This window comes from Ranitomeya imitator, chromosome 7, assembly GCF_032444005.1.
Source record: "Ranitomeya imitator isolate aRanImi1 chromosome 7, aRanImi1.pri, whole genome shotgun sequence".
NCBI classification, from domain to species: Eukaryota; Metazoa; Chordata; class Amphibia; order Anura; family Dendrobatidae; genus Ranitomeya; species Ranitomeya imitator.
The window spans coordinates 192,165,975-192,181,935 of record NC_091288.1 but is presented as its reverse complement, the minus strand read 5'-3'; the positions used below and the strand labels follow the sequence as shown (position 1 = coordinate 192,181,935).

The window sequence follows — 15,961 nt, the reverse complement described above, 5'->3', positions numbered from 1 at the left end:
CTTTTGTGCTATGCTATCCCAGTAAAATTCATTATGCTTTTGTGCTATGCTATCAAAGTGCAGGTTTATTAGTGTGAAGGTAAACTTTGCTACATCTGTATTCTTCAGACCAATGACTAGATAAAAACTACAAAACAGGCAAGTGGATTTTTTCACCCAGAACTTGGAAAGATGTCTGGCTCATTTTACCACTTGGATGCTATACAGAATCATTCCTCCCACCCATCACAGCTGGTTTCTCCCAGAGAAGTCTGTCCAGATTTCACCCTTCCTAGGTGAAGATCATTAGATTTTGTGCTCACTCTGGTACAATGAAAGTAAAACCTGCGTCCTTACAATACCCCCCAAAGTGAGTTCACCCCGAGGAAAAATCGATTCATTGCGAGGCAGCTCCTGTGCTTGCACCGATAAGACAGTACACCTGCACGAGGGCTGGGGCAATGACGTACCCCGGTGTCAATCGGGGCAGAAAAAGAGGTCAAGCAGGACCATTTTGAGAAGACGCACCAGCTCGGTGACAATTGCGCCCCATATTTAAGCCGTCTTTTCCCACCCACGCACATTACAATTTCATAACATACTGACCTAGTTAGCAAAAATACGTTCAGCAAGGAAACCAGGGTGGTGAGTTGGTACCAGCCTGTGCCCAGCCACCAGAACATTCCCGACGCGGCCATTCCTGCAAGGCAGAGGTGAAGGATTAGACACGCACAGCTCGCTATGTAAGCAGGAGGTAAAGCCGAGAGCTCGTGCAGATGACTACGCCGTGATAAATGGACACCTAAGCATGCAATAAAACCTGGAATGAAAAAAATGTGCATCCCAATACCAGGTACAGAACAGTCAGCGGGCATGCTCCTCTACGCCATGTTACTATATACTACTAGTGTGGTACAAGAAGTGACCGATGTGAGGGCGCCATACGAGATGGACACTAATATACTGAGGACTATCACAATTTATGTGTGTAGATTAATCAAATAAAGACAGTATGACCAGAAAGCAAAAAAACGAATAAGTGCAGAGACCTTCCCAATGCGCAAAATCAAAATAATAACCTGGTGATACAATGGCCAACCAAAGAAACGACAACACCTTCCTGGATACAAACCATCCAGCCGCTGCAGCACGGCGCGCCGCTCGCATTAAAAGGGAACCTAAAAGACGAAAAATAAAAATAAAGAGGAGACGGGTCAGCACTGAGCTTCCATTGAAGGGCGGGAATGCTTTGTACAGGGCTATGAAATAGGTTAGTGATATAAAAGTGTTATTCAAGGATTCAAGGTGGAGAGAGGAAGAAAAGAAACACGATTTGCAAAGGAAGTAAAGAATTAATCGAAACTGAAGACACTGTGCCAACCCCAACGCTTTGTACCAATCCTGTCTGTTAGACAATCCCTGCATGTGTTGCTGTCGAACAGCAGCGGGACATGCAACCGTGGGGACTCGATCATAGAATTCGAGCACGCCGAAGACACTCAATTAACACCCGAGCATGCTCAGATAACACCTTATCAAAGCACGTTCACTCATCATCCCTTTTATACATGCATGTCCAACTGTGGAAAAGGGGGTCCCTGTACTCGGCTGCTACTATGACTCCCATAGAAGTGGATGGAGAGAGCCATGGACAACTTTATTCATTTTCCATCTCGCCAGGCTAAGGTGTCTGACAAACCATCGTTATTTCAGAGGATAGATCCGCACCTATGGGATATTGCCATAAATGTCAGAGATGGAGACCCCTCTTTAAGGGGGCAGTCAAGACAGCCATATAAATCGCACAGCAATGCTCGGACTGGCTGGCGGCTCTCCCAACCAGAGCGTGACCGCTGTATATAAATACATGAAGCAGTCACGCTGGGGTCAGGAGAGCGGCCAGCCAGTCTGTGCACTGTGGTCCGATTTATATGGCCGTTTGACTGTGTCCTCTATTACTGGATTACGTCTAAAGCTATTTGATACCAATAGGAAACTTACAAAAGCAGCTGAAATATATTCCAAATGTAGCTCGTCCCGTTACCGTGCGCACCACAGCCTACGGTAAGTGATATGGACATGCAACTACCTAATTAGCTGCTGCGGAGGAACAGGAAAGGGCATTTTTCTTAGAAAACCTTCTGTTCATCTTTTGACCATCAGTGCTGCATAACAGGGCACGGCGTGATGATGGCGCACCATGTTGGGGCAGGTCTGCTGGCTGGAGGACGGGACGCCTACTCCAATACATTCCAGGCATCACACACACCACATGGGCCAGCACGCGGAGGACTAGAGGTCACACACCGTGAGGCCATCTCATACACAAGACAATGGTGAATTCTGCAGAGCCCACAACGCCCCAGACTCGGCCGGAGAATTATAGGAGGAAGACAAGCCGCCCTTTGCAGGCTGACGTTGCAGGTTGACACACAAAAGAACAAAGTTAATAAAAAAAGAAATGTAGAGTCCGGATCAGCGTGCAGACGAGGACAGTGTTAGTGAGGAAACATAAAAATGTGCAAAATGGACCTGTGTAAGAAAAGACGTGCCACAAGGACCCCGTCACCCTCTTAGCCTGTGAGGACTGCGTGTGGACAGTGGTGCATGTTTCATGTTTCATCCTTTTACAGTCATCACCTGTTGATTATTATAAGAATTAGTTAACATTTCTGAAACCTCTGAACCCCCTGGAAAGTCAATGTGGTATAGTATTAAATGACATTCCCATTATTGGGTAACGGTACATCCAAGCAATATACCATCACTTACAGGATGGTTGGGGGTGAGACTTCCATTCCCCAGCGCTGCGTGCCCGTTACAGTTTTCTTCGCAGTTTTAATCCTCCACGGGGGCAATTCTGGCCACCCGACGTGTCCTGGCTCCTTTCACTTGAATGAGGCTAGCTGCAGTTTCCTCTAAGTGACCAGGATCAGGGTAGCCGCTGTACAGGGAACAGCTCTATTCAATTGACAGGAGCCGTGCCTCATCAGGTCGCCTAGAATGCCCCTGCGCAGAGTTAAAACCAGGGCTATGGAGTCAGAGTACTGAGTCGGAGTCATGGAAATTGAGGAGTCAGCAGTTGTGGAGTCCAAGCCCATTTTGGTAGAGTCAGAGTCATGGAAATTGAGTAGTCGGAGGTTTGGCTTACCGACTCCACAGCCCTGGTTAAAACTGAAGAGGAGCCACGCTGCAGCCCCTTCAAGCTTCAGATCGGTGGTGGTCAGTCCCAAAGGTCTGACTCCAAGCTACATGCCATCATGTTCTTAGATAGGAATAACCCCTTAAAATCCAACTCTAAGGTCAAGTGCAACTTCACTTTAAAAGTGGCTTCCAAATGATGGCCTATCCTCAAGTCTGAGGAGATCAACCCCCGAAAAGCACACGAGTTAAGGAATTGGCAAGCTCCAATGTCAGGCACCCCGTTTCTCATATTTTTTATTAGTAGTGGCTGGGTCTATTATTGTAGCTCAATCCCCCCCCCAAAAAAAATCTCTCAATATTTTAAGCCACCTCCACGAGAGTTTAGGAACCCAAGATGTGGCCCTTTCCGATGAGCCCCCGTGTACCCTCTCCATGGCATCTGTAACCAGCTGTACAATGTGAGAAACTCTACAGATCGCTGCCTATAGCTCGGCTCCTGGACCACCGAGGTCAAGGTACTGGAGGTAAACTGTAGTCACACCTGACTTTTGAGGTCCTGTGAATGGCACAAGAGGAGAGCAACAAGCACTCGGTTTTGATGGACCATCTGAATGAACAGTGGAGTTAGCCAAATTGGCTAATAAGTAGTGATGAGCGAACGTGCTTGGATTAGGTGTTCTCGAGCATGCTCGAGGACTAGCCGAGGTCTTCGGCGTGATCGAAAAATATATTCTAGCCCCCGCGGCTGTTAAGACTGCCACAACACATGCAGATATTGCCTAACAAACAGGCACAAGACATGAAGCCACGGGGACTCAAACTTATTTTTCGAGAATACTGAAGACACCGTTACCCCTTAAGAATGCGGATAACCCATTCGCTCATCGCTACTAGTAAGGAATCTTCTACAGAAAAGCGGAATGTCGCCAAACTTCTCGCGATTACGTGCATGCCAAGACAACTATCACGCGGATGCCTCCATGCATTAGGATACTTACAGAGAGTTTCTCCATTCACATGGAGATGTCCGGCCTCCGACTGATGGGCTTTCACATTCATACTTCCACAGAAATTCGAGTGAGCTGGAAAACACACACACACACGGGGCAACATGAAATATAAGAAGCGTCTGCCTGTGGATTTGCATGACACCAAGGAGACGGCAATCTTGGAAATACCATGAATAAAATTTGCTTGCACAGTGGCGCTTCGCCGTTTGCTTAACGCCCTCTGAGTAACATGCACTTTGTGATGTGTTGATTCTCAAAATAAGGAATTTTCCAGGAGTCAAACAGGACGGTCCTTAAAATAAACCAGCGGTAGTCGAATCCCGCCAAACAGTCCAACGTCAACTAAATGGACGCTTGCGGTAGTGGCCGTTCTTTTTGAGCCAACATCCTAAAGAAATGCCCATCCATACTTGGCAGGTGACATCTACTTCACATCTGTGTCACAATCTGCATGGAAACTGCGTGTGTGAACATAGCCTTAAAAGTTATGGAGTTCTGTACAAAACTTAAAGGGGTTATCCAGGATTAGATCAGAGCAGCTCCACGTGACCACGGTAGAACGGATCAGTGGCAATACCATGCACTACCTATGGTGATGGCTGGTGCCATGTTTTTCATACCCTGGACCACCACGTTAATAATGGTCTAATGAAAATATCTGCAGAACGGCCACTACAGTGCGTATGGACCTGTGGTGTTCGGGCCATCAATATTGTATTCCTGGACTATCCCTTTAAGCAAACAAAGCAAAAAGATGGAGATTTGTGTTAATGCTTTTTAGCCCACAGATTTACCTAAAAAATTGTTGCAAAGTTATCGGACAGCTTTATCGGCCGTCTTCACCAAGCAGAAGGTAAAAATGTGGAGATAAAGCGTTTTTTTCCCCAAAATCAGAAGTTCTCCCCTATCCACAGGGTAATTTATAGCTTACTGATGACAGAGGTCCGACTGCTGCCTCCCCCTCAGTAATCCTGGGAACGGGGCTCTGCCTTGAATGGTGCTTGATGTCTATTCATTGTCTATGGGACTGCCGGAGAAAACAGAGGACAATGCTCCACTATTACCGGAGGTCCCACAGACCACGAATGGAGCAGGGTTTGCACCTCTGCTCCATTACACATGAGACTCAGCTGTACCCGGTTCCCAGGACCCCGCACCCCGTTCTCGGGAATATGCTATGGATAGGCAAAAACCTGCGATTTTGGAACTAATCCTTCAAAATACAAAAGCGTATGAGAAAGTCGCAGCAGTTTCCATTAAATTACGATTCTGCTGTATCTACAAAAAACACATGACAGATCATAAGAGCAGAGCAGGAAAGTGAACGGAAGTTTCTGAGTCCAAGAAGAAACTACAGAAAATGATAGGTAGGGATCACATCCCCACCTGCGAAGATGTGGAGGTGCACAAGCTACAAGGACAGGATCCAGCCATAGTTACCAAGAGCTGCAGAGAGGAGAAAAGCCACCACTATCCAAAAGCCACAAGCCAAGAGATTGTGAAGACCTATTGTGCAAAAAGAAGGTGGTGGGTGCGGGAGGCTTCATCACCATTTTTTTTTGGTACCTTTTGTCTCAAAACCAAGCTTCATTGTAATCACGTGAAACAGATTCACGAGCAGTGCCGTCAGGGATGACATTGTCCTTCTGACCAGCACCACTGCCTTGTGCACGTACTGAGATCGTTCTCCTAACAAGAGAAAACAAGTCATTGCCGTCACCAGGGGGCCACCATGACTGAGGAACTAGCCCAAGGGCTAAAAGAAGGTCTCATGCTAGCGGTAAGGCTTCACTTCTAGCATAGCCATCGGATAGTGACAGCTACTTGAATCTTTTAGGCCGCGCTCAGCGTTCAGTATTTGTAAGCCAAAACCAGGAGTGGGTGATAAATACTGAAGTGGTGACGTGGTTCTAGCATACTTTTCCTGATTGTCCCACTCCTGGTTTTGGCTTACAAATACTGAGGTAAAATACTCAAAATGTGATCGTGGCCTAGAGGGGATTTACGTGCCTACAAGGGCTGAAGAATTCACTTGTATCCTGCAGGGTCACATAGGCTGATGAGGCAGGATTAGTCCAGTGGGGTCTCACTTCTCCAGGGCTAGTCTTGCCTTGGATCTTCTCGCCTCCTCAGGCAGGGTTGATAGGCCTGGATAAGGGTCCCTATTCACAATAGACTCAAATCAGCTGAGCCCGCCAATATTGACTGGTTCGGTCAACGGTCTGATGTGTAAGGGGACGTAGACCGAATGATGGTCAGGAGTAATGTTCATCAAGATTGTCCAAATTAGCCTTGTTCTCCTGGAGATAAGCCGTCGGGTCTGCAGATATTTCTCACTCAGCCAAACGAGCTCCGTGTATATGGGAGAGACGGACGAGATTGGTGTCAGTCAAATAATTGGCCGTAGCATCGTTCAGAAGACACCCATCTAATGTATATGGGGGCTTAGAGGCCTGTAATGACCATTATATGGAGGCTATCAATCACACCCAGGGCGGCGTGACTAGCGGATCTGATGGAGGACTAGTCAGGGGGGGGAAAGGAGACGTCCCAATGGACTCGCCCTGCCTCTTCAGCATATGCGACTCTGCAGCATCAGTACATGAACCACGTAAGATTGATGAAATCAACATGGGGACAGTTATGAGAGGCTTTAAAACATTCAGCTAAGTCTACTAACGTCTTTTCATCTCTCTTGAAGGTTGGCGCTGCAAGAAAACGGAGCGTAAACTATGGACACTCAGTCCCACAACCTAAAGCTTGGGGAAAGAAGGGTGAGGTCCTTAAAAGGCACTGGTCCTTTTAAAACTAAAACATGGTGTACATACTGGAAAACAAAATATAAAATATTATGAGAACTATTAATCGGTCGTCCTTGCAGATTTTGGAAACTCTCACATGCCTCACATTGTGAGCTCCTCCTCTGCGGATGTCGGAGATGCTTTGCATGTGGCTTCTGTCATGAACAGGCGACCGTATGAGGCAGAGACATATAACAAATCATTACTAAACCGGTGAAATGAGGACAAACAGAAGTGATGGCCGGAGATGGGAACTCTTACTTGACTTGTGGCCACGGTCGCGGCTGTACACTTTTGTAGATGTGGAGTAGGAGGACGCGGCGGCGGCTGGCACGGCAGAGTACGCGGTGAGGACATCACTCCTTTCGGAGAGCATGCTACAGTCATTGCAGGTGTAGCCGTTTAATAGGGTTGTCTGAGTTTCGGCGGTGAGGACGTCTCCGTTTGCCTGAGTCACTGTAGTGTCCCCGGCTTAAAAAAAAACAAACAAAAAAAAAAAACACTACTTAATTTTTTTTTGTTTCCATAAACAGATGAATGACAAAGGCTGAGGACGCACAACCTACTAGACTTCTTACCTTTAGGATCATCGTCATCAAGGCCTATAGGAAGGAAGAAGACGAGAGAAAAATTACAAAACTAGAAGCTTTAAAATGATCTTCCCGTCATGCACACATTCAGCCAGGTGCTCGGAGAACGGGGGCGACGGGATATAAACGGTGCATAAAAGGGAGCAAAAATTATATTGAAAAGAAGTACCAGATGCATGCTGACCGAGTCGCTAAGCAACCGCGATTAACAGAAAGGGAGCTGTGAAAAATCACAGCGGTAGCAGTGCGGTGCCCGCTAACACCGGCGCTGCCCTTGTTCTCAGCGATACGCCTATTCATAGAGGAAGAGACACTTACAGCTACAACATTGTTTTCCTGCGGGAACCCGTCGTCTGACCTAGATGGGACCCAACAGCCTAAAAACTAAAAAAAAACATGAAATCCAACTGGAAAGCAAGGTTTCTACATTGGTCATACTGAAGACGACCCGATGCGTTCTGTATGAAGAGGCGAGTAAGCCACTGCCAAACCGGACCAGACACCTCTGGCAGAGGCTCATCGCTACTCATCTACCAATCCTTATCTGTCGACATCTGCCGCCTCGGTGTCAAGAGGCCTCCATACACGTTAGATGGTTGGCAGGTCCCGCACATATTAATCTAATATGTATGTATACGCTGTGCTCACATTATAATTTGAGATGCCAGTGGCTTAGTCGGAGTTTATGTCCAAATCTCTGGAAAACAAGATCTGGACATTAACAGGTAATTGACTAATGTCCCACACTTGCCTTGAGAAAGCGTAACAGTGAAACGCGCGTCGGGGCACTGTTGGCCTCTTTTTTTTTTTTTTTTTCTTTCTTTTACTTATCTTCCAATATTATACTGCATGATACACATAGTATAGTAACAAAAATAATCAGGCCTGGTTTTTCTGGGTACTTTGTACGTGTCAGTTGAATGTGTCCGTAGAACCCACCGGTTATTGATCTTTGTATGATGGGAAAATCCCTATAACTATGTTTATATGTCTTTTGGATATTTTTATGGTCATACTTTACTAATGTTGTAGACTGAGTCACTATGTGCTCTGCAAGACATAGGCGATCACTCATGAAAACTATCACCAAATCGCAGTATGCCACGCTTTGGACACCGCTTCATATAAACAGATACGGTCAAAAATGAAAAAAAAACAAAAAACCGGCAGCTGCAGGGAATAAATAACCCAGTGCCGTCCATTACTAGTGCAAAATATATAGGACGCAGGAGCTTCATTTTAAAATCAGTTATTCTTGTAATAAGAAAGCATTGGGAACTAAACTCCTCCAGCTCCGGTATGTGCTGATCATAAGGAGGGAAGCAAAACTGTCTCCAGAAACGGTGAATGTAGCCGAATAACAACATGGGTTACTATATAACCGAGGAAGATGTAAAGAAGTATTGACCTCTGCCCAATAATACCTCCCATAGTGATCCACAGGAGAGACAGCGCTTGAAAGCAAACGCAAATAATTTGGCTGACCGTTGTCTCCAGAGTCCATTCTAGATGGTAAATGCCCATAAACGATCTTTAATGTGTGTATGGCATCATATTTTTAGTGAACCAAAATGGCACACACTCTGATTGGGTGACAGTTAAAAGTGGGGTACCACATGGGGTCAGCATTGGGCCCTCTTCTTTTTACCATCTATTAGTGACCTTGTAGGGGGCATTCAGAGTAGAATTACAATACTTACAGAGGATACTACACTCTGCAGGGTAATCAACACAGAGAAGCAGAATTTCATATTACAGAAGGATTTATACAAGCTGGAGGCTTGGGCTGAGAAATGGTAATTGAAAATTAATGTAGATAAATGCAAGGTCAGGCACTTGGGCAGAGCAAAACAGTCGCTGAAAAAGACTTGTGGGTGGATGGTAAATTCCAAGGACAATGATAGGGAATTTAGATTGTGAGGTCCATCGGAGACAGCGATGATAATGTGTGCAAAGAATGGAAATCCTGCGGAATATGTTGGCGCTATATAAAGAGATTACTTCAGTGATCAGTCTCAGGCAGTTACAGCCAAGGCAAATAAAATAATGGGATGCATTAACCCCTTAAGCCCCGGGGGTGGTTTGCACGTTAATGACCGGGCCAATTTTTACAATTCTGACCACTGTCCCTTTATGAGGTTATAACTCTGGAACGCTTCAACGGATCTTGGCGATTCTGACACTGCTTTCTCGTGACATATTGTACTTCATGATAGTGCTAAAATTTCTTTGATATTACCTGCGTTTATTTGTGAAAAAAATGGAAATTTGGCGAAAATTCAGAAAATTTCACAATTTTCCAACTTTGAATTTTTATGCCCTTAAATCACAGAGATATGTCACGCAAAAAACTTAATAATTAACATTTCCCACATGTCTACTTTACATCAGCACAATTTTGGAAACAAATTTTTTTTTTGTTAGGGAGTTATAAGGGTTAAAAGTTGACCAGCAATTTCTCATTTTTACAACAAAATTTACAAAACCATTTTTTTTAGGGACCACCTCACATTTGAAGTCACATTTAGGGGTCTATATAGCAAAAAATACCCAAAAGTGACACCATTCTAAAAACTGCATCCCTCAAGCTGATCAAAACCACATTCAAGAAGTTTATTAACCCTTCTGGTGCTTCATGAGAGCTAAAGCAATGTTGAAAGAAAAAATGAAAATTTAACTTTTTAGTCATGAAAACGATCTTTTAGCAACAATTTTTTTATTTTCCCAAAGGTAACTGAAGAAATTAGACCATAAAAGTTGTTGTCCAATTTGTCCTGAGTAAGACAATACCCCATATGTGGGGGGGAACCACTGTTTGGGCGCATGGCAGGGCTCAGAAGGGAAGGAGCGCCATAAGACTTTTTCAAGCTAAAATCAGCTGGAATTGAGATCGGACGCCACATCGCGTTTGGTGAGCCCCTGATGTGCCTAAACAGTGGAAACCCCCCACAAGTGACCCCATTTTGGAAACTAGACCCCCTAAGGAACTTATCTAGATGTGTGGTGAGCACTTTTATCCCCCAAGTGCTTCACAGAAATTTATACCGCCCGGGCGTGAAAATAAAAAATCCTATTTTTTGCCCACAAAAATGATCTTTTAGTCCCCAATTTTTTAATTTCCCAAGGGTAACAGGAGAAATTGGACCACAAAAGTTGTTGTCCAATTTGTCCTGAGTAGGCTGGTACCCCATATGTGGGAGAAAACTACTGTTTGGGCACACGTCAGGGCTCGGAAGGGAAGTAGTGACGTTTTGGAATGCAGGCTTTGATGGAATCGTCTGCAGCCGTCACGTTCCGTTTGACGAGCCCCTGATGTGCCTAAACAGTGGAAACCCCCCACAAGTGACCCCAATTTGGAAACTAGACCCCCTAAGGAACTTGTCTAGATGTGTGGTGACAACTTTGAACCCCCAAGTGCTTCACAGAAGTTTATACCGCCCGGGCGTGAAAATAAAAAATCCTATTTTTTGCACACAAAAATGATCTTTTAGTCCCCAATTTTTTAATTTCCCAAGGGTAACAGGAGAAATTGGACCACAAAAGTTGTTGTCCAATTTGCCCTGAGTACGCTGGTACCCCACATGTGGGAAAAAACTGTTTGGGCACACGTTGGGGCTCGAAAGGGAAGTACTGACATTTTTGAATGCAGACTTTGATGGAATCGTCTGCGGGCGTCATGTTCCGTTTGCAGAGCCCCTGATGTGCCTAAACAGGAAAAAAACCCACAAGTGACAACATTTTGGAAAGTAGACCGCCAGAGAACTTACGCAGATGTGCCAACTTTGGAATTATTCTATTTCCTGGTAAGTAAATTAGTAGTGCATGGAGGTGTGGTACAATTTAAAGCAATCCTTCATACACAGGCCAGGTTTGTCGGGGCAGGTGTCGCATTGATAGATGGTGTTCCTTCGAATTCCTCTTTTGTAGCACACTCGGCACCTTTTTTGCGGCTTACCTTTTTTTTTCAGTTGGTGGGACCACCCCAGGAAAATGCTGGCCTGGTACGATACGTGCACCTTCAGTTCCAGAAGTACTGGGGCCCGCTCCTTCCCTCGTGCCAAACATCAGGGCCTTAACCACTACCTCCTGGAAATGAAGGTACGACGTATCGGTGTTGCGTGCACATCGTGACAGCAGGAAAGCGTTGAGCATTGCCATTTGTACGATGCCTTTCTCAAAGCACTGTACGGTTGGAGGAGTTGATCGGAGAGATCAACGCCCCCCATGTTTTTGTTGTACCCACGTACACAGTCCGGTTTGAAGACCTGTGCAGAGGTACCCCGAACAGTGCTGAGGGCGCTGCCATCACCGTGTATGGTGGTCAACAGAAGGACATCCCTTTTGTCCTTGTACTTGACAACCAGCAGGTGGTCGCTACATTGGGCTTTGCTCTCACCTTTTCTGAGAATCTGCCCAAGTAGCGTCTTTGGGAGGCCTCTCTGATTTTTGCGGACAGTACCGCAGGCTGCGGTACCTCGCGCAAAGAGAGATTTGTAGAGTGGGATGCTGGAATAAAAGTTATCGGTATAGAGGTGATAACCTTTATCCAGCAGTGGGTGCACCAAATCCCACACAATTTTCCCACTCACTCCCAGGATAGAAGGACACTCAGGCAGTTCAATCCTGCTGTCCTTCCCTTCGTAGACTCTAAAGCTGTGGGTGTACCCTGAGGCACTCTCACACAGCTTGTAGAGTTTGATTCCGTACCTGGCCCTCTTGCTGGGCAGGTATTGACGGAATCCGAGCCGCCCCTTAAAATGAATTAAGGACTCATCCACACAGATGTCCCTTTGAGGCACGTACACTTCTGCAAACTTTTTGTTGAAGTGTTCGATGACCGGCCGAACTTTGAACAGACGGTCAAAGTTGGGGTCATCTCGTGCGGGACACCGTGCATTATCGTTGTAATGCAGGAACTTATGGATGGCCTCAAAACGCGTCCGGGTCATGACCATTCTGAATACTGGAGTGTTATATAAAATATCCACACTCCAATATTGCTGAAGTTCAGGCTTTTTCAGAATCCCCATATGAAGGACCAGGCCCCAAAACTGCATCATTTCAACTGCGTCTACAGGAGACCAGTTAGAATATGATGAACCCGAGTTTTGGTCCAAAAATTGCCGAGCATACAGATTAGTTTGCTCCACCATGAGGTTGACGAAAGCCTCAGAGAAAAAGACTTTGAAAAAGTCTAGTTCTGTGAGGCCGGTGTTGTCAAACTTGATTCCTGATTCTGCCACAATATCAGGAATCAGTGGCTCGTAATTTTCGGGGGGCCTGGTCCATATGGGATCCGCAGTGGGGTGTGCTGGTTCGTCTTCAGCAATGGTGGGCCTAGCCTCATCTTCTGTCCTGCGGCGTCTGCGTGGCGGTTCCGCAGGGCCGGAGGAGGAAGATGAGGAGTGGGAAGAGGATGAGGAAGAATCAGAAAAATAAAGAAAAGTGGGATCCTCTCCCTCGCTATCAGTGTCGGAGGCAAGGAAAGCATATGCCTCCTCCACTGAATAGCGCTGTTGGGACGAACGGGACATTTTTTTTGTAAGTGTGGTGCTTGAGTGTACTTTATTGGTAACTATGTGTAAGTGTGGGGGGATAGTGCTTGGTGCAAACTACTCTGAAAAGAAAAAGCTAAAGGAAAAAAAAATACCTGTGAAAGAAAAGTATAAAACAGCAGGCCCTAGCTCTGATAAGTGAACCGCGTCACTTACCAAAGTTCAGTGGCTGCTGGGTGTGTGAACGGGGATGTGAAAAAAAACCCGCAGGCACGAGAGCTCTGATAAATGAACCGCGTCACTTACCAAAGTTCAGCGGCTGCTGGGTGCGTGCACAGGGATGTGAGAAAAAAAAAAAAAAAAAAGGAAAGCACGGGTTAGACGCGGCGGGGTGAGCGCACGGAGATGTGGGGGAAAAAAAGGAAAGCACGGGTTAGATGCGCGCGGGGTGAGCGCATGGAGATGTGGGAGAAAAAAAAAAAAAAAAAAAAGGAAAGCACGGGTTAGACGCGGCGGGGTGAGCGCACGGAGATGTGGGGGGAAAAAAAAGGAAAGCACGGGTTAGATGCGCGCAGGGTGTGCGCACGGAGATGTGGGAGAAAAAAAAAAAATGAAAGCACGGGTTAGACGCGGCGGGGTGAGCGCACGGAGATGGGGGGGGGGGGGGAAGGAAAGCACGGGTTAGATGCGCGCGGGGTGAGCGCACGGAGATGTGGGAGAAAAAAAAAAAAAGGAAGGCAAGGATCAGATGCGGAGGCTGGGTGAGCGCACGGGGATGTGTTAAAAAAAAAAAACGGCAGGCACGAGAGCTTTGATAAGTGAACCGCGTCACTTATCAAAGTTCGCGCGGCTGCTGGGTGTGCGCACAGGTGTGGTGAAAAAAAAAAAAAAAAAGGAAAACGGCAGGCACAAGCTCTGATAAGTGAACTGCGTCACTTATCAAAGTTTGGCGGCTGCGGGATGGGTGTACGGAATTGGGCAAAGGGGGCTGCTGAAAAAAAAGCGAGCACGAGTGTTGATCGGTGAACTGCGTCACCAATCAACGCTCGGCGGCTGCTAAACGTGCGCACGGAGGCGGCGCAAAGAGGGACGGAGGGGGTAAAAAAGGGGGAAGGGGGGAAGAGGGTGAAAGGGGGGATGGGTGGATGGGCGGGTGAAATGAGACCGGGTAGGGGCTGTTAGCACTTACCTTTTGTAGTCTCTCTTCTTTCTTTGGTTTTCTTTCTTCCGCTTTTTTGTATCGCAGGGGATTGTGGTGTTACAGGCTTCTGTAGCACCACAAGGCCCAGCAAGACAAGATCTGGCTGTGTGACCGCTCAGCAGGAGTCCCTCAGCTAGAGTGAGGACCCCTGCAGAGCGGTCACACAGGTCACCTGCAGGTGACAGACAGGTCACAGAGCGGTCACACCGCTGCTGTGAGCTGTCATTGGTGGGATCGAATGATAACATCGATCCCACCAATCCCTGCAGGGCTTGGTGACCATGGCAACTGCCTAGGATCCCTCCGATCCTAGGCAGGTCACTGCCAGGTCACCAGCAGGGCACACAGCGGTCACAACGTGACCGCCGCTGTGCCCTGTGATTGGCGCGATCGTCGATCGCGCCAATCAGCTCCTGCAGGCCCTGCACTAGTCACTGGCCTGTGATCGGTGCCATGGCAGCACCGATCCAGGCCGCTACAGCAGAGGGCAGGGGGTATGGGAGCAGGGGACAGCCGGCACGGGGCAGGGAAAATCCGGGCACGGGGCAGGGAACAGCTGGGCACAGCGCGGTAACACCGCCGCTGTGCCCGGTGATTGGCGCGATCGTCGTTCGCATCGATCGCGCCAATCAGCCTCTGCAGGCCCTGCTGGGCCTGCACTAGGCTCTGGCCTACGATCGGTGCTATTGCAGCACCGATCCAGGCCAGTACAGCAGGGCACAGCGGCGGTAATACCGCCGCTGTGCCCTGCGATTGGCGCAATCGATACGATCGGCGATCGCGCCAATCCGGGGGGGTTTTGCCGGTTCCTGGCGTTGCCAGGCACCGGCCCTAGGATCGAGTACATCGGTACTCGATCCTAGCCTGCGACCTCATTGCTTTAGCCGCTCCAATTGGCTGAAACAATGAGGAACGCTGTGATTGGCTGTTCAGAATTGAACAGCCAATCACAGCGATCCAGAGGCCTGGGGGGCGAAGCCATGCCCGGGGATGTCGGCGCCATCTTCCTCCAGGTAAGAGGGCGCCGGAAATTTAATGCGATCACCGCGACTTAAGTCGCGATGTCGCATTAAACACTATGACGTACTATCCCGTCACTGGGAATTAAGTCCCAGGTCACCTGGACGGGATAGCACGTCATATGGAATAAAGGGGTTAAGAAAGGCATAGATGCTCATGAGGAGAACATAATTTTGCCTCTATATAAGTCACCAGTGCGGCCGCACTTCGGCTACTTTCACACTTCCGTTTTCTGGTTTCCATCGTCGTGCAGTGAAATGACGTATCGACGGACGTCATGAAAATAGTGAAAAACGCGTGCGACGGATCCAGTGAAATGACGGATGCGTCGTTTGTGTTGTTTCTATTTGTCAATGGAAACATTTTCTGACATGTCCGCAGAGAGAGAGGGCGAGCGAGAGAGAGAGGGCGAGCGAGAGAGAGAGGGCGAGCGAGAGAGAGACAGAGGGCGAGCGAGAGAGAGAGAGAGAGACAGAGGGCGAGCGAGAGAGAGAGAGAGAGAGACAGAGGGCGAGCGAGAGAGAGAGAGAGACAGAGGGCGAGCGAGAGAGAGAGAGAGAGAGACAGAGGGCGAGCGAGAGAGAGAGAGAGAGACAGAGGGCGAGCGAGAGAGAGAGAGAGAGACAGAGGGCGAGCGAGAGAGAGAGAGAGACAGAGGGCGAGCGAGAGAGAGAGAGAGAGACAGAGGGCGAGCGAGAGAGAGAGAGAGAGAGACAGAGGG

The 15,961-nt window shown here is 47.6% G+C and overlaps 1 protein-coding gene across 7 annotated transcripts in view; it reads right to left on the bottom strand.

Moving 5' to 3' along the window:
* SUN1 (Sad1 and UNC84 domain containing 1) overlaps positions 1 to 15,961 on the bottom strand; it is a 77,714-nt gene that overhangs the window by 19,598 nt on the left and 42,155 nt on the right. For 4 of the 7 annotated variants that reach the window (XM_069734258.1, XM_069734255.1, XM_069734256.1 and 1 more), the window contains 7 exons: positions 7,513 to 7,536; positions 7,196 to 7,405; positions 5,700 to 5,822; positions 4,122 to 4,205; positions 2,512 to 2,619; positions 1,059 to 1,157; positions 586 to 679 (listed from right to left, as the gene is read on the bottom strand). In XM_069734258.1, the coding sequence (XP_069590359.1) occupies positions 586 to 679; positions 1,059 to 1,157; positions 2,512 to 2,619; positions 4,122 to 4,205; positions 5,700 to 5,822; positions 7,196 to 7,405; positions 7,513 to 7,536 (742 nt within the window). The remainder of the gene's footprint in view (positions 1 to 585; positions 680 to 1,058; positions 1,158 to 2,511; positions 2,620 to 4,121; positions 4,206 to 5,699; positions 5,823 to 7,195; positions 7,406 to 7,512; positions 7,537 to 15,961) is intronic. The other 3 variants (XM_069734259.1, XM_069734262.1, XM_069734263.1) reach the window with 3 other exon arrangements.